At 43.8% G+C, this 19,743-nt stretch overlaps 1 protein-coding gene across 2 annotated transcripts in view; it reads right to left on the bottom strand.

Moving 5' to 3' along the window:
- BICD2 (BICD cargo adaptor 2) overlaps window positions 1–19,743 on the bottom strand; it is a 299,787-nt gene that overhangs the window by 34,037 nt on the left and 246,007 nt on the right. For both annotated transcript variants that reach the window (XM_085624598.1, XM_085624597.1), the window contains exons 3-4: window positions 6,889–7,041; window positions 184–633 (exon numbers count right to left, since the gene is read on the bottom strand). In XM_085624598.1, the coding sequence (XP_085480724.1) occupies window positions 184–633; window positions 6,889–7,041 (603 nt within the window). The remainder of the gene's footprint in view (window positions 1–183; window positions 634–6,888; window positions 7,042–19,743) is intronic.

Below are 19,743 nucleotides of genomic sequence, written 5' to 3' on the forward strand. Positions count from 1 at the left end.
CGTACCAGTAACATGTTGATCCCCCAAAAACTATACCATTATTACATCACAATCCGTAATACATTTAGAAAACACTCCGATCTACAGCTACACATATACAGCATCCTATGTTTCGCCAATGTCTGACATAAAAACCACCAATTTTAAATAATGCTGAACTTCTTGAGATACACCTGGTGTTACCTGCATGAGTTGTTGTTTCAACTTTTGGATCTCAGATATATTTAGCTCGCTCAGAAGGTCGGAGACCAGACTCGGTGCTGGCGGGAAGTTGTCATCTTTCTTTGAAGTGGACACTTTATTGTCATTGTTCATTTTGCTGAGACAGTTTTGCTCAAAGCCATTCATGATGTCATCATTGTTGGGCTCTGCAGTTTCATCGCTGAATTTTAGGCCATCCAAGGAGATGTTCAGGTGGTTGGTGTACATGGTGTCATTGATGTTCATATAGTGCGAGAGCTCTTTCCGCAGGTTGTTCTTTTGTTCCCGCTCGGTCTTCAGTGTTTCCAGGGCTTCCTCGAGTTGCCTTTCTGAGATCTCTTTTAACCGGATGGCATCTTCCAACTGACTGTTGGAGAACTCTGCTTCTTCTTCGAGTCTTTTAATTTCATGCTTGAGTCCTTCAAACTCCACCTAAGGGAATAAATTAACAATTTAAAAATCTTAAATTGTGTAAAGGCTAAAGTGAAATTAGCTCATGCACACCATTGTTCACCTCCTGCAAAATGGCGTTTCAAGTGCCCAGATGCACTTTGGTTACAATTCATACATGAAAAAGCATTGGCAGCATCCAAAACACAAAAACCATGAAGAAGAAACAACTGTCTGGAAAAGCTTAGCTCTGGGTTTACTCACAGAAATCGGAGGATTAAGCTCAATAACTATGGGTACAAGGAATGAACTTACAGATCTAGAAGGAGGCACAGAGATGCACAGGCGGCTACAAGCAGTACCAAAATAATGGCAGAGTTGGGAATCCTAAAGTTCAGAGATAGTTCCCGCAGACCTGCAAAGCAAACTTTTGCACAATGGATCGGACAGTTAGCTGTATTCAGGTCAATGCAGTAATGTTCTACTTATTAGAATTGTTATTTTGTTAGACATCATATCCACACTAACATCTAATTTGGAACAGCAATGACTAGAACACCACCAGCGGACAATGAGTGACCTCAATCATAACACTGCTGTACGCGGAGGCCGTTGCACAGTTGAAGGTGTATTTTTATTGCAGCTATTTGTACATGTAGTGGGTTTTAGAGTAGTCAATTTTCTAGTAGGCCAAGGTCACAGTGATGTACCTAGTGTAAGACAATGATAATTATAGCGGAGAGAGTGATTGGGTTGATGTAGGAAGGTGGATATCCGACTATGGTTACCCCCAAATTTTTGCCTAGTGTCTAGCTGGTTTTTCGACTTAGTTGGCCTAAGATCCTGCTATTCAGGATCTCAGCCTGGCTGTTCTCTCTTTAAAATGGACTCCATGTACCCTAGGTACATACCCAATTGGTTGGATCACCCTGTCAGCCCCTGTACCAGTGTACACTAGGTACCCAGGGCATTGGTGTACCCAAGGCCTGCCAGGGGCTGAAGCATGTATTATGCCACCCCAGGCTTGGCCTAACAATCTGACACAACTGGCTGATCACTCAGCTGGGGTAAGTTGGTGTAATCACCTCTTACTTAGGTGTAGTATACCTATACCTAACCTTAAATGGGACACCTGGTAACCTATAAGTCACTCCTATGGCAGGCCTTAACAATCCTGAAGGCAGAGTGCTTGGTTCCATGTGAGATGGTGCTCTGGCATGAGCTGAGCCTGTCTGCAGTGGTCGGAACAACTTCCTTCTACTGTTTCCAGATATCGTCATACCATATACTCTTAAGTGCATTATGAACCTCGCGGTTAAATGCTATCTTTGGTTTGGCTTTATCAAAACATGTCGAGTAAGGTGTCATACGAATTGGAATACTAACCCCTCGCCAATTCTGGCGACGGGGTTAGCATTCCACCGTTCTAGAGGGACACGACATGTACAGTACCTGAAACCCGGGTAAAATCAGACATAGCCTCAGCTCCACAAAATGGATGCTGCCACCACAGACACAAGTCTGCCCTCCTGCTGCTGGGAGTCCTTCCAGCTTGGGAGGTGTGGACAAAGGGTTTCCTGCCAGGGGAGGTGCATGCACCACCCCAGACAGGATTTTGTGTATTGGTCAGGTAGGGCTTGAAAGAAACCAGACATGCCTTTGGCTCACAAGGAGCCTCGGTGCATATGCCAGTTCAAACCGGTCCTGGGGCACACCAGTCACGGGCCTGGGGCGAGCTGGACAAAGGATTGGGGGTGTAACCACCCCCCTTCCTGGTCCCACCCATAGGGAGGGACCTAGCAGGTAGTCCGGCCCCTAGAATCCGCTTAAAGGTAGGAGCTGTGTCCTAAGACTTCAGACATCCTGGAATCAACTTGAAACTAAGAAGAAGACGGGAACTTCGACATTCTGCTGCACAGAAGACTGAAGGAAATCTCCCCTGTGGTCAGGGAGTGACCACCTTGCTAACGCAAGCACCATCCAGCGAATCAACGTCTGCTCTGCCGCCGCCTCCCGCCGGAGCCCGAGCCCAGAGACTGACAAGACCTGGACCACGGCCCGATCCACAGTCCCTGAAAAGAGGAGACCCGTGGAGGCACCGAGACACGTGGAGCCAGCCATCTTGAAACGACCACGACAAGCTGACAAGTGCAACAACCGAGGCTCCCTCCAAGTTGTGCTTTGGGATCTGAGAAGCCCAACCCTCGAGCAGCATCTGCACCAAAGGTGAGCCCTCCAGCATCTCCACGATCTGCGTGGGGCCCTTCTGCATTTTGCCACTCGACGCGCCTAACCGGTTGCTGGCCCGCTGGCTAGTAGCCATCTTGGCGACGAACTTTACGAAATACACCGCTGGTCTGGTTGCTCCAGACTGGCCCTTGCTCCCCTCCAAAGGAGCAGTCCTTCTGACCTTGCTGGTCAGAACCATCAGCTTATTTCATCTCCTACAACAATTGCTTTTGCCAAGGCTTGTTTGCTTCGATCAAGTCGCCGACACTGCTGACAGCGAGAGCCTGCGTGGGACAGCTCGTGAACCGACTCCTGGACGTCGTCGACCTCCAGGGACCACGTGGCTGCAGAGACAAGCTACACCTTTCTTCCTGTTTGCACCCGACATTGCCTGGTACCCACCTGGTGCCACGCTGGTCACTGGCTAGTGACTGAACACTGTCCCCTCTGCTTACAGGTCTTCAACATCTCCGATCCACTCTTGGATCCACCGCATCTCTCCCGGACCAACCGCCTGCAGCATCTTTGTCCACAGGCTCCACGGAACAGATAGAAGAAACCCGACGCACTTCGAGGCCTATGCACCCGCTTCCTGTGGGTGAGGTAAAGCTGGCACTTCTGTGCCCAACTGTAGTATTACATCTCTAGTGCCTGTGTTCCAAATCTTGAGTTCCTAGTCCATCCGGAAGATCCTCTTTGCAGTAACTTTGTACTTTTTACGCACCCATTGAAACCTATGGGAGCACGCGTGTGACTATTTGCTCTGCACACGCCACCCGTGGACCTCCTGGTCACTAACTGAAGTTAGCTCCTTGTAGGCCCAGCGATTCTAGAGGCCCTAGGCCTTTCCCCTTTTCTGTTCGTGGTACTTATACGACTATTTTAGTATATGGTTTGAGCGGCCACCAGGGCCTATCCATATAAAGTGCAACTTCTGTGTATTCTACTGTAATCCTGTTTGACGATTTGTGCTCCTGTGCTCATAAAGAGACTAGGGGTTACTTTGAGAAATAAATACATATATATTTTGAATATATATCCGTGTGGTGTCCTTTCATTGGTATAAAAGGGGGTTGCATTTGGTAAAACAGCTGGCTTAACACGCTTCACGAGTTTAGCCTCACAGACTGCTTAGCCTACGCTACCACTAGGGCAGCTAGTCCGAAAAGGTTGACTTACAACCACACCATAAGGGTTGCTTGGCATGGTACAAGGTGATCACTTTAACTAGTGAGCATCATATACCAGGCCAACTTCTCACAGTTGATGTATCTTCTATAACATTCAAAACACACAAGATGATGTATGGAATGTTGCACATTGGCAAAACATTCACCCCCAGTCACAGATCTGGGTTTAATCCATCGTTATTTTGCTCACCACGCCAACCCAGTTCAGACATGGCCATATGCAAATCAGTCTGGACCCTGTGCCTCATGGGAACAGTCCAGCCCGAACTGCTAAGCCATGGCTTCCCTGGACCGGAATCAAGCATCCTAGGACCGGTTTCGGGGTTTTACCCCTCTTCAGCCAGGATAGCTTGACTCCAGTGGCGTAGTGAGCACGGGACCCACGTCTGGACATTCCCTTCCCACATAGGGCAAACAGCAAAACACACAAGATGATGGGCGGAATGTTGCACATTGGCAAAACATTCACCCCCAGTCACAGATCTGGGTGTAATCCATCGTTATTTTGCTCACCACACCAACCCAGTTCAGACATGGCCATATGCAAATCAGTCTTGACCCTGTGCCTCATGGGAACAGTCCAGCCCGAACTGCCAAGCCATGTCTTCCCTGGACCGGAATCAAGCATCCTAGAACCGGTTTTGGGGTTTCACCCCTCTTCAGCCAGGATAGCTTGACTCCAGTGGCGTAGTGAGCATACCTCTCCCACATAGGGCGAACAGCAAAACACACATGATGATGGACGGAATTTTGCACATTGGCAAAACATTCACCCCCAGTCACAGATCTGGGTTTAATCCATCGTTATTGTGAAACATTCCGTCCATCATCTTGTGTGTTTTGCTGTTCGCCCTATGTGGGAAGGGTATGCCCAGACGTGGGTCCCGTGCTCGCTACGCCACTGGAGTCAAGCTAGCCTGGCTGAAGCGGGGTGAAACCCCGAAACCGGTCCTAGGATGCTTGATTCCGGTCCAGGGAAGACATGGCTTGGCAGTTCGGGCTGGACTGTTCCCATGAGGCACAGGGTCAAGACTGATTTGCATATGGCCATGTCTGAACTGGGGTGGCGTGGTGAGCAAAATAACGATGGATTAAACCCAGATCTGTGACTGAGGGGGAATGTTTTGCCAATGTGCAACATTCCGTCCATCATCTTGTGTGTTTTGCTGTTCGCCCTATGTGGGAAGGGTATGCCCAGACGTGGATCCCGTGCTCGCTACGCCACTGGAGTCAAGCTATCCTGGCTGAAGAGGGGTGAAACCCCGAAACCGGTCCTAGGATGCTTGATTCCGGTCCAGGGAAGACATGGCTTGGCTGTTTGGGCTGGACTGTTCCCATGAGGCACAGGGTCCAGACTGATTTGCATATGGACTGCGGTGGCGGTGAACAAAATAACGATGGATTAAACCCAGATCTGTGACTGGGGGTGAATGATTTGCCAATGTGCAACATTCCGTCCGTCATCTTGTGTGTTTTGCTCTTCTATAACATATGCCACCAAATTGCTTCTATAAACCACAAGGCACACAACAAATTCAGATTTTTCCCACTAATAATTTTTTGAATGATACTTGCACATGACGCACGAGGGACATTTTAAAAATGCAATTTGAATGTGTTAAGCGTCACTCTGTTATGAAAAACGACGACAGAGATTTAAAAAAAAGTTCTTTTTAGACTACATTATTCCAAGTTTTGGCAAGACTAAGGGCCTGCTTATGAGATTGGCAGTCCACTGGAATGTTAAACTCGCGGTGGAGGTGCGGTCGTGGATGCCTTATTACGAGTACGGTGGTTGGAACGCTTTGAGACCGATGCATCTACTAGAGATCCACCATCTCTAGCGGTGGGGCAGTCTGCCATCTTTTTCATGAAGCTGAGCCCACCATGAATCGGCTGGCAGTGGGGAAACAAAGGGGCCCTTCAGGGGGCCCTGGGCATAGGCATGCATGGGGGGGGGGCGCACATGTTGTGCCCCCCCCAGTGTAAGTGCACCCCTGTTCTTGCATGGCATGGACTGCTCAGTCCATGCTGTGCAGGAACGTCCATTGGCAGTCCTGCGGCAGTGTAGTTCTAAGGCTCACTTATGCTTTCAAACTGCACAGCCGCTGGACCACCACGCTGCCCACCTGCAAAACTAGAAATAAACTCATAATTTGGTGGGCGGAGCTCGGGTTTGGCGGTGTGGGAGCGAGGTGGTGGCGTGGCAGCCCGCTCCCACACCGCCAAACTCGTAATCAGGCCCCAAGTTTTGTGTGAGGAAGACCCTTTGAGAACTTGGGGGAACCTGATTTTAGTATAATCCAGACTCCCCCGCTGATTCTGGTTCCATTCATAACATGGGCGTGGCACTTCAGAATCCCCATTATATACAGAGTGCATATCAATTTAATGTGGATGTGCTAGCAAAGGATTTCACTCACAGCAAGCAAAAAAAACGCATCTGACAATTATTTCAGAAGTAAGTTTCTCTTAACAAATAGGCACTTCTAAAAATATGCTACTAGGTACCAAATGTATGCAATATACCTTAGACCAAGTGTTCCAAGACAAACTTTACCAAAGCAATGTGGGGAGGGGCAATGCTGCATTTCAGTGACTGGCGCTTGAAAAAATATTATCATGGCATCTCCTTACCGCCACAAGTACAAATGAATGCAACGTTTAAGATTAATCATAGTTCTGGTATTCTGAATTGGATCACAATCGTCTATCTCTTATCCTGTCAGTAGTGTTGTGCCAAATCACCAAAGTGGCTTTATAAAAGGATCCATTTTTGGATGCAAGTCAATAAACCCTTCATTACACATGAGCATTAAAAATTCTTCTATGTTTTACATCATTCATCAGTTAAAGTGTTTGAAATCACAACGCTTACCTGGCTCTGCTTGAGGATGGACACTTGCTTCTGGAGGGTGATGTTTTCCTCCTCGAGCTCGGTGTAATCCTGCAGCAACCGGGCTTCTCGGAACTTGTACTCCTTGATGTCATCCCGCAAGCGGGCTCGTTGGGCCTCCACGTTCTGGTTGAGCTGGAATGAAAAAGTTTAAGCATTACACAGAGAATGGGATGCCTGCAAGGTCCACATGCAAGGAGACAGAGCGATAGCATGAGCATTACTTCAAATTCTAGCTGAACCTTCGCTGCTTAATCGCACTAGTAAGAAGAGAGAACATTTGAGGTCCGGCATTTCACTTAAGAAAATAACTTCAACAATGATGGTCATAGGGTGTTCAATGAAGGCTTATAGAATGCAACGCGTGTTTCACAAAAAGTCCACAGAGTATGTTTAAGGATTCATCTGGTAGGCAGGTGTTTACACTTTGACACCAGGAAGCATTTTCCCAAATACTTCAGGGCTTGTCAGCATCATAAAATATTCAAGCTTGTTACAGAAATATCTGCACCACCAACAAACCACAGGCCCAACTCTGTTGGGTGCTTTCAGTTTTTCACAGTTTCCAGGTTGATAAAATAAGTACCATTTACTTGCACAACTGTACACTAATGTATTGAAAAAAACTGATTTTCTAACATCTCTGACTTACAAGTCATCTTCATTTACAAAGAAAAAATGTAACTTTGAAGAATACACAGATCATGGACATTGGTACTCTGAAAGGCTAGATAAAAAGACCTCAAACAACTAATAACATCACAGATCTAACGTTCTGTCCTCCTCTTAAGACTTTCAACAACTTGATATTTGCTGCAAGGAAATGGGCAACGAGTGGAAATGACGGAAAATAAACAGGGCTCTTTGAGCGCAGTTTGCGCTCTGTTCCTCACGCTACTTTCCTGACCCTGGAGACCAGAAGCAGCCAGGGCAGTGGCAAGTGTACCAAAGGACAGATAAACCTGGGTTAACAACTGCTACTTTCCAACTGATAGCCATGCGCTAAATTCCGCAAGATCCATCTATGTAGAGGGGGGAGATGTCAGGCCAGACGTTCTCAGCATCAGTACCATGTGCACCCTTTACAATGGGTTACTTAAAAGCTGGTGCAGCACGTGTGTGACAATCTAGTTAGTTTCAGCCAATCAATTTCAACACTGAACTCAGGGCCACCAACTCCAGCGAGCAGACCAGCACATTTGTGTCCTTTCAAATTTACTGAAATAACAGGGAAAAGGCAGGGCACTCTTTGTGTTAGGTCCTCTACCTAGGAATTCTCTTTTTCATTTATAACACTGCTTAAGTATCCAAAAATACTTAAGGCACACGAAGACCTGGCTACTTATTTGAGAAACGTAAGGACACCCTCGTCTGAGACCTGGGGTGGAATGAGGGCGGTGATACTATGCCAAATGGCCAGCCGAGGGCTCCAGTGTGGCACTGCCCCAGGAAGAATCGAACCTTTTAAAAATTTTCTGCACCGGCCCTGAGAAAGTAGGCGCTGGCCTTAAAAACTGGAAAAATCCATGTCCTTCTGAAACATGAGAACAATGTAAATTCTAAATTTGTTAAACTTCATATTTTTCGCAACTCCTATTCAGTTTGAAAGTATGCGGCTGCATCACATTAATAGTTATGTTTTGGGACTTTGTGGCTGTGATTAGTTAGCCCCATCAGAAAAAGATCAATGAAGCGGCATTTGAAACGGTCAGCAAAAAAAGCTGTCAGTGGCATTTGAATGTGTCAGTGGTAAATCGTGCAGTGCTTGACGTTACCAGCAGATTGCATTATTAAAAAAACTGTATTTCATGGCTGCCAGAGGCATGTCACTGAATAGAACTGTTCTACAAAAAATGCACATACCGTAAATAGTTTTTATTGCTGACTAATTTTCAGAAAATGCGTTACTAAAAAAATGTGCAACTGTACACATTGCAGAACTATGCCAAAAAATTGCATAATTTTATGTAATTTCAGGGTTTCACAGGAAGCCCAAAAAGTACACATGGAAATGCATTTTCTAGAGTGCATGTGTTCCACTGCGCATTGGGGAGCACACGGTTGGAATGTGCAAACTGCAATACCCCGCGTGACACATGGGGAAGTAACTTTACTTGAGCTGAACTGTCCATGGTAGCAATACATCTACATAAGGTCTGTGACTATGCACCAAAATATATTTGTGCATATTGTCCAACCTTTCTAACTGGCAAACTAAGTGCAAGGTTTCCTGCCCATCAAACTGGTGGCTGCTTCACAAGGGCAAATCAGATTTGGAGGTTAGGTTAACATGTGTCCTGATGGAGCTGCAGCTATCAATGGTGCAGCAGATGCTGTGGCACAAGAGCACGTGGCTGTGAGGAGCAGAATGTGGACTATGTTTTTACAAATGAAACTGGTGCAAAAGTGGCACTTGCATTGCTTGCTTTAGGGTCCACGGCAAGACTTTAAGTGGGATGAAAAAAGGTGTGTGTCTTGAAAAGGGCGTGGCCTATGGACTTCAGGGTGTGGCTTAAACACAAACTAAACTTCTGTGATTCCCATACAGTGCCACCTAGTCAGTATTTTGGTTTCTCTCTGCAGTTTCTTTTATTGCATCCAGATATATATCACAGTAACTGCCATACACCTAAAACTAACCAGAACTACTGGCTTAATTAATTGCCGCTGTTTAAAATAAATAAGTAACAATGATTTTGTTGTAAATAATGAATATTATGAATGTTTCATTTCTGAAATTGTAAGACTGTCAATTAAACACGATTGAGGCCTGTGAAAGCGGTACTGATCTTCAGAGTGTCAATGACTCCGTCACGTGCACTCTGTTAGATATGTATGCCCGTTTTCTCTCCACATCTCCTCCATCTGCATATCTTACACCCCATCTTTTTCCTCTTCAGCACCTCTTTTTAGTCTCTCCTGAATTCACTTTCTCGCACCTCTTTCACTTCACCACCCTCCACACAACGCACTCATTCACCTGTAATCACTGCATTTACTTTTGCCTTGACATCTGTGTACCTCCGTCACACATTTACAAAAAAATCATGTTTGCAACTGTAATACGTGACCATTGGTCTGTTCACTCTACAGAGAGACCAAAGATTGCATGACCATGAATTTTGAACATATTTTGACCCAGTGACAGACACGGTGAGACTCTCACACTGCCTCAGCCTCCACACCTCTACACCAGAGCCTCAATCATGGTCTGTCATAAACCCCAGCAGGAACCATGGAAGTCATTTAGGCGTAGTTAGGGGGGTCGCATGTGCGACCCCTTACTTGCCCCTTGCTACCCCTGGCACTGCCTTAGCAATCCCTGGCCTTAGAGGTGGCAAAATCAGTGCCAACAGCATAGGGTTGTATCGCATTATCAGAGTCAGGGTCTAGCCTCATTTTCTACTCATTTTTATTACATTAATAGTGAACAATAGTTTATTATTCACTATTAGTGTAATAAAAAGTGGAGCATCAAGATCTGGACCTTCACTGGCATCTTAGATAAGAAAAGTAAAATGGTTTTAATGTATGTTGTGTGCGTGCATGTGGATGAGAGTGAGTTTGGGTGCGAGAGCATGTGTATTTGTGAGCATGAATGTTTATATATGGGATTGTGGATGTGTGTGTGTGTCAAAATGAGTGAGTAAGTATAAGTGAGTCAGAGTAAGAGTGAGTGAGTGAGAGAGTACACATGAGTGATTCAGGGTGAGAGGGAGTGCATGAGAGTAGGTGAAAATGAATGAGTGCAAGTCAGTGCTAATGATAGAATGAATGTGAATACGTGAATGTAAGTGAGCATGTGTTGTTAGGCCTGCAGATCCGCTGTTGTACCTGGCATGCTTCTTGGCTTATAGAAGCGGCCTTGACAAAATGTTGGCACTGGAAGCAATACTAGCATATGGGATACCCCAGGCAAAATGCTACTGCTGGCACTCTGTAGGTTCATTTTAGTATGGAGCACCCTTGAAAAAATGCCAACGCTGGCCTCCTGGAGGAAATGATTGGCATAGTTGGTAACTGTGGCAAATTGCATGTGATGGCACATTGGAGGAAATTCTTGGATTATGGGAAGACAACTGTAGCATGGTCATGGGGCCATCCATGACAAAGTGTGGCTCTTGACATACTAGACATAACCTTTGATGTGAGGGACCTCCATAGTGCAAGAGAAGCTGGATTAGGAAAATTCTAGCACTGGAATATTGTATGTAATGTTTTAGAAACAGGGGCAATAAAGGCAAAATGCTGGTCCTAGCAATAGAGGTCATTTTTGACATAAGGGGGCACCCATAGGACATTTCAAAAACATAATTGGGTGAACTCATAGAGACTGTCAGATTTCAGTAGCTTGCTTGGCACACTACGAAAGATCTGAATATTTAGTCTTTTATTTTAGATCCTATGGCTTTTTCGAAAATGTAGGTGAAAATTGTGCTTTAAAATGCGCTTGTAAAGTCCATTTTTTTTCAATATTTTCAAAGGGAATTGTAACCCTCACCCTTTGTTCTCCCCTAGAAGAATATATAATATTAATTATGCAATTATGTAACTTCAGCAATGTTAATTGTGATGGCATCAAGATTAAGGTTATGTGAAATTACTTCTTGGGATGATGCAGAGTCAAAATTCATATGATGTCACTTCCTGTGACATCATTAAGGTCAAAGGTTATATGATGTCACTTCCGCTAACCCTGGCATTTTGGTGAATCAACGTCCATGGGAGGAACCCAGTCCAAAGTATATACGATACAAGAGTACTATGTTACATTAAACAAATACAGAAAAACAGCATCCTGGAAATAGATAACACTCTTAGGAATGTAAGATTAGGTGAAACGTGAAATATAAACAGGAAGTAAATCGCTGACATGGATTACCTTAACGTTTATACCATTCACAGTTCAGAAAGCGATTAGTGCTTTTGCCATTGCAGCTAAGGACATGAGTATCAGAAATCAATTAGTGTCTTTGTGATTACAGCTAAGGACAGGAGTGTAGGACCTGATAGGTACCAGTTTCAATGTCCATTTTTAATTCCTACCGGGTCTGAGGCCCAGAGTGACTCAGCCCCTTACAGCCCCTGTTCACAGAACCCTTGCGACGCCACTAGCCCTGTTTCTGTGAGTCTGGATCACGGAATTTCCATCTGCACATAAAGTTCCAGTAATGCACACTAAACCACAATCCATACGTTTATCAACAGTTTGCAGGTGTGATCCATAAACATCAAACTTCAAACGCTAGCTGCAGCCCATGGAGTCCCAGAAGTTTGAATGTTGCGGTATTTCTGGTGGCCGGTATGCCACTGGCAGACTATACGTCGTGCTCAACAGCCTCTAACACGAAGACCTCTGTCCGTAAGCCATGTGGTGAAATATAACATGCCATGCCCCTCACACCCATTGTTTCTTAGTAAAAACCCCAACATCTGGAAGGATTTCAATCCACCACCCAGTGATATTCAGATAAAACACGTATGTAAGACAGCTGCATTAACCTGTCGTACTGAGCAGAACAGAAAAACCATAGATATTAGATACCAAATCTAACTTGTAGGACAATGACAGCAAGAACACTGCCGTGTTTTAAAATAAGTATTGGCAAAACCAAACGGTCCAGCATTGGCCACCTTGCAATGGTTTTATGTTTATTTAATTTGCAAACATTGGCAAAAGATATTAAAAGTTAACAGTAATAAATAGTTTTCAAACAATGTTTCACAGTATGGCATGCATATGTATGCAAAAAACAAACAATTAAAAAACGACCCATCGCAAAATAAATAAAAGCAAGATTGGCTACCAAGCCCTGGCACTAAAAGAGGGCTACATTTTAGGTGAATGAGCACAAGAAAAAGGCAGTCACTCACAGCAAAGGAAGACAATGGCTGAAATGGCCTGAACCTTTGTTCCATGATCTATAAACACTGTGGTGTACAGAAGCAAAATGTAAATGATAGTTGGAAAGACAAACAAAGACAGAAGGCTGACTGAAAGCCCTGAAAATAAAGGTACTAAAATAGATGACCTCAAATTCCTATCCCAGTTAAAAGAAAGGGAAAACCAAAATAACTATACCACGGTAAAGATTTAGGTAAAAGATAAACCATGGGTGCTATCAGAGTTCTCACATGATGTGCAGATACATAGACCGAAATAATGTCTGGATAAAGGAAACAGCTGAAGGAATAGTTGACCTTAAGCATTGTTAACTATCCACTGCATGTACCTTAAGTATGCAACCAAGAGACACTGTTTGACTATTACGAAATGTGTAACAGAAGCATGCCAGGGCTACTAACACCTTCTTACCATGTGCTCTAAAGGGCTCCTTATGTAGAGACACAAATCCATCATTTTGCCCCAGTGTGAACTGAAAATGTGAATGCACACTACAGTGCGAATGGGCAATTATTTCTGATAAGGCTCCAACTGTAAAGGGCATGGCGGATTCAATGCAACACATTAGCAACTTCAAGGACCCATCGGCCATCTTTGAGTGAGTCTGTAACTAAAGCTTAGGAATCATGCGTTCACGTACACACCCAATGTACACTGGCAACTTTTGGATAGTATTTACTGATGTCCTTAGGGTCAACCCCACAAGACCAGAGGCTGGAACACTGCCTTCTCTAGCACAGATCCTAAGAAATGAAAAGCTCTAGAGAGTAAGCAATCGCCTATCTGTTTTCCTATTCCTTAATCCTTAAATTTGTGATACCCGATGTAACGATTTAACCGTGTGCTATTGTAATGTACACAGATGCCCCATCAGGGACTCGACGCACCACACTGATGAGGAAGACAATTACTAGTTAAGAAGACAATTCAAGAGTAAATAAGCATCAAATTAAACATACTAAGTAAAACCATAAACATTAAAAAGTAATCAATATTAATGAAAAAATGTCACATCCTAGTGGAGAAGGTATAAGGGGAATACTTCTCACATTCATTGCAGAAAGGAGATCTTTGTTCTTAATGCATGTTTTCAGATTGGTATTTTTTCTAACCTTTCATTGGGGTGGATTTTAAATTTGATTTCGGATATTTAGCTATCAATCTTGCATGAGAAAAAAAAAACACAGGGACATACGAGTAAAGTTTCATTCACTGGTTGCCACTATTTACAATGTAATTCCCAGCTCCCTCACCGTGGAAGGCTTCAATCAACAACCTGCCTGAAGAAGGTTTCAGCTGAGCCGGTTTCTACTAAACAGAGACACAGGTCGGTATCCATCGGTATTTCAAAGCCCTGCAGGGAACAGGACCTAAAGACCTACGAGAACTTATCCAATGGTACGTCCCTGGGAGATCACTGCGCTCAATGGAAGCTAAACGGGCAGCAGTTCCCAGGGTAAATAAGGCCAGCTGGGGCAGAAAGAGCATTGTCCTCCGAGCCACCACTGCCTGGAACGAGCTTCCGTTTTATTTAAGGTCTGCCACAGAACTTTTAACTTTCAGAAAAAACTTGAAGACCTGGCTGTTCTCAGCCTAGTAGCCGACAAAGTCTTGGGGGGGGGGGGGGAACTCTCTTTCAGGTAAACAGTGTGCAGCGCCAGGACACCCTCAGGTAACAGTGTGCTTTATAAGGCTATATAACATAAGGCTATATAACATAACAGGTGTGCCGAAACATGGAACATATGCTGCTGGCATTGTTCGTAAAGTATGCCTTGTTGCTTAATCAAATGAAGTACGCGAAGATAAGCTACACAAAAATACACAAAATACACTTATACGACCAATAAACACTTGCCAGTGGAAATTCTACATCCTGACCCACCTAACGACAACACTGGAATTTCCCGTGCGGATCAAGTATCTATGATATCGAACTTCTGTTATCACTCTCAAGTATTAAGCTTTTGGGTATCCACAAACATTTTACCCGCCCGAGAAACACATGCTAAACAACGTATGAACAGCATTGGCAAAAGAAGCACTGGCAAAATCAATAGGTGTGCATCAACTAATCCAAAAGGTGAGACCTATTTGGCTTTGCCATTGCTTGTTTTACGCATGTCATGATTACAGAAAGAAACTCCTTCAGCCATACAACGGCCACATAATTAAGGCTCCTGCTTTCATAGTATTGTTTTCTACATTTCAACATGTATTGATCCATATTTAATGTTTTCAGATTGTATTTATTCATGTTTTCTGGGTTTTTTTTAATAAGAAGTTTTAACTAGTCTTTCAAGTGTTCTACCGTCCCATGCTGTAGAGGACTGTCCCATGCTGTAGGGGGCGTACGAAATGTGCGATGAAATAATAGACTGATGGATGAAGAAACCGAATGAAAAACCTTATAAATAGGTATATTATCCATACCATTTTAGTAAAATCAAAAGGTCTTCAGTAACACCAGACCAAAGGCGCATGCACAACAGAATACAGAAAACAAATAAGTGGACTGAAAATGTTCCATCAGAGCACTAGAAGCTGTGCCAATCACACAAATTTAAAGAACCATAACTTATTGTTTAGGTCACATCTCAGACAGGCTTTCTGTTGCGAGATATATTGTTAGCCTCATTGGGCTTAGAGCCCGCCCATTGCTTAATATTGGTTGACTTTATTGTCACTCTCACTAACTTGATTCTTACTCATCAGCTTCAGTGGGCATTCCTTCCTTTTCTTGTCCTGGACATGCACCCATTACTTGTGTCCTTGTGCTTTTCAGGTGCTACTTTTTTCCTTTCAATTACACACACTATAAAAGCGTGAGTGCTCGTCTTCCACGCGTATTTCGTGATTTCTGTCTCACCCGCGTGTTTCTCCCCTCACCCTCCCTCGATCAGTTGCTTCTTTTGAATACTCCCAGCCTGCCCACCTTTCATTGCTTCCCTAGTCCACTCTCTTGTCCGTGTGTGTTCCATCTGTACCTGTCCACACTACATTTGTCCGTCTGCTTCTCCATTCATGCCTGCCCACCCTCCGTTGTCTGTGTGCTTCCACAACCCATGCCCTCTGTTGTCCATGTGCTTCCTCACCCTCCCCATCTACCATTTTCCATTCCATTAGTTCCCCGTCCACCCTCCGTTGACCGTCTGCTTCCCCGCCCGCCAACCATGTGTTCTCCATTATACGAATGCTTCCCCATGGTGGTCTCTAGCTAATCCTTCTCTCCCCACCTACATCTATCTCTCCTGTGTTCCCTCCCTCCTTGTTTCCTTGTCCCCACCCACTCCCCTAACCCACTACCTAGTTTAAAAAATATATATATATTTTAGTATCTGATTCACAAACAGCCTCTGCAGTCATGGCGGAGGCTCCACAGTCATGGTGGGATGTGGGCAATGAGAAGCTGCAGGGCGGCGATCGTGCTATGACTGAGGAGGCTCATTGTGAATCGGGGCCTTAGTATTACATCGAAAGGGCGCATTAGTGCTATATGAAAAAAGAGGATTTCACACAACTTTTAATTACTAATCTGTCTCAGATTGGTAACTAAAACGAAAAAAAATGCTTGCCTTGTTTTGTATGTGTGCGCATCCGTGTCGGCACACACTTACAAAATGATTTGACGGCCATGTCACAGCGCTTTTTTTAATTTATCTTTTTACACATTATTTTCGGTCATGTTGCACAGCAGAAAAATAATTTCCAAAGCTAATATGTGCAATAGGCGAGGCCTATTGGCTTTGTCACCGTTTTCTACTGCAGCACAAGCTTTACCAGGCACAGGAGGTTTTATGTCTGTGCCACGATAGGGCTTCTTGAGAAGAATTCATGGTTTCTTTTGAATTTAACCCAGCAGGTAGGTCCTCTCTGAACTGCTGAATGTCAGATTTCATGATTATTCAAGGGCCCGTTAATCGGGGACGCGCTGAGCCCCCGCGGCATTAGGAGCCCATTTCTAAGCTCTTTCTAGCAGGCGGACCACGCTTCATGCAGCGGTGTGCACGCCGCGGTGCACGCGCCCGTCTAGATTAAAATATAATCTGCTCTGGACTTAATTTGTATCCTCACTTTATATCCCACGCTGACCTTTTCAACCTTACGTGGCAACGTTCTCCGCTGTCATTCTAGCCTATTTCAGGAAATTGTAAACAAATCAGAAAATTGCTTAAACGGGGGCAAGATGGGAGTGAATGGCTAAACAGGATTTCAAAAGCATATGCTGTAGCAGAGATCCGCCCCCGTGACGTCAGTGGTTTGACTCAGTGTGTGATACACCGTCAAAGGGAGAGAGAGGACTCCTCTCACTGCCTGCTCTGTGCCGGGGATTTCTTCTTAGACATGAATATCAACTGTCCACGATAAGACCTCTATTAATAGCATTAGTGTGGTATTATATTCCAGACTTAAATATTATTTTAAGCCCAGGCTTCAAAAATAGCTCACACAAAATTATTTTAGAGACTGCTCGGGGAGAGGCAAGGGAAAAAGGAGAAGGAGAAAAAGGAAGGGGAAGGGGGGAAGGGAATATCATAAGAACATGACAGAGATCTACACTATGTGAGAAATTCTAGAGAGTTTGGAATGGTGAAAGAAAGCAAGATGTAGAATAGAAAAAAAACGGAGGGAAAAGAATGAAAAATAAAACGAACATCAGACAGAAATACAAGCAACAAAATAAAATAAACATGAAAATTAGATAAGATGACTGGGAAGAAACAAACGAAAGAATGAAAGACAGGAAAGAAAAATGAAGGGAGGAAGCGAAGAGGCAATTAAGAATGGAATCTACTATAAGGGAATTTGCAAGGGAAAAGAAGGAAGAAGGGAAGAAATAAAGGGAAAGGAAGCAAAAAAATTAAGAAATACAATACAAAGGAATAAAAGCACAACCCCAGAAAGAACATTATAAGGAGGCTGAGAAAGGAGGCACTGTATTATGGAACCGGATTATGGTTAGAAAAAAGATAAGAACACAAACTTTGGGTCCGATTTAAGAAGGTTCATATCTTACGACTACATCGAATTCTATGTTACATCCATTTGGGAGATTCGCCAGACTTTCCTACTGACAAAGGAGTGAGTTCCGACTGTCAAGACAAGCATGCGTTCGTGAATGCACGGTATTTGAAACAAACACACCTTCTCCTTTATTTCTAGCCGTACATTTGCCTATTGCTTTCTGCTACGGGTCAGGAGGGTATATCAATTTTGGATTCATGAATATTACTAAGTAAGTTACACTGAAACAGGTGTTCAGCACACCTGTGTAGGATATCCCGGTTTACTGACACACTCCTGTGAATAGCCACTGGGGTGAATAGCTTAAAACTAACAAGTGTTCAAATGAAGCGTGCATGAGTAAGTTATGCACAGTTATTTCACTGACTTATGCCACTTCTAACAATTATGTTCATACAGTGTAATTTATGCAGGTATAAATGACACCTTAGTTTCACCCGTACCCCTTTTATAACATAGCAAAAAAAGCTTAGTATGTTAGTAGCATATGGCGCTGCTACAGTGTAATGGATTTAAGAGGTGTGGAATGCAGATTAGCTTCCAAAAATGAAGGCCATGTAATAATTCTTTGTTTACCCTACTGCATGCATGCTATAACGGATACTGCATGGCGCGCATGCGCATTTGTTCATGGTACTGCAATCTCTGTAGGTGGTCAAGAGGCATTCTCATGGTGGAATAAAGATAACAATATGTGCTCCTCTGGGAAACGATTGCTGTTCCTATGAGCACGACAAATCATGGCGAATTACTAGCGTGCGACTGTACTAAGGCATACAGTGCGCACACACCCCTTTCACATGTATGTGAAAGATAGGTGTTCACATAGGAGATCAGGGGCGTGGGCAAGAACAAGCAAAGCATTATGTGCACACCCAATAGGTAAGTAATTCCCTGGATAGTGAATGGTTTCGAAATATAATCCCAACGCGTCTCTGAACTCACAACGTAAAGCAACACAAATCCCACGTAACTGGTGCCACGAGTGTGAGAACTTTCACCAATCTGTCTAGTTTTCATAGAATGGGTGTTGGCAGGGAGCCATATGCAAAAATGATTTCAGTACACGGAAAAATATAAATTAAAAAAAATAATTTCACAATTTTCCTAACTCTATATGTTTGCGTACACTGATGAAATGTAGGCGGAGGAAAATTAGACACCAGACAGCAATGCAGCCAAATGCAACCTACAGAGAGACATACATACATTAGTACAATACACTGCAATCTATACTCTAGGCTACATTCACAAAGAAATGTACAGAAATGTCGAAACAGCTGAAACCTAAGCATAGGCATACATTTTATTTACATACCCTAGATTACTTACATGTGTTAATCTAATGCCTTGCCCTTAAGATTTCATAGAAACAAAAGCAACTTTCGCCTAACTGTATAATAACGATGAACAGTATCGAATTTATAACAATGTATTAATTTTTTTAATTCAAAAATAGCCCATCTAAGAGAGTGTCTTTCTTTTGTTGCAGGTGGTTCTTACAGGATTCTGATAAATGTCCCATCGCTTGGATCCTGAGACATGGAAATGCCTTCCAAATCTTCGTTTCTTGTGTTTCCAGCCCCCGGTAAATCAGTACCACGTGAAATCTAAGATATGGCTTTAAATATTAATATTTGTGCAAGGATGTCGAGCACAAAAGCTGTCTTTCATCCTAAAATGCATCTGCAAGAGTTAATTAAAGAGTCTCCTTCAAAGAGACAGATGTTCCACTTGTTCACCGTAAATAAGGAAGTCTCGGTAGATTTTACCAAATCTGCCCAGATCTCCAAATTACCACTGTCAGGCGAGAGAATGCCTCCTGTCTCTTGATGCGGGGCCTGCTTTCAGGGCAGATGCTGCCCTGAAATTATGCAATTTTAAGGTTCATTTAGACTGAATGCAAA

Source organism: Triturus cristatus, chromosome 9 (genome assembly GCF_964204655.1).
Source record: "Triturus cristatus chromosome 9, aTriCri1.1, whole genome shotgun sequence".
Taxonomy (NCBI): domain Eukaryota; kingdom Metazoa; phylum Chordata; class Amphibia; order Caudata; family Salamandridae; genus Triturus; species Triturus cristatus.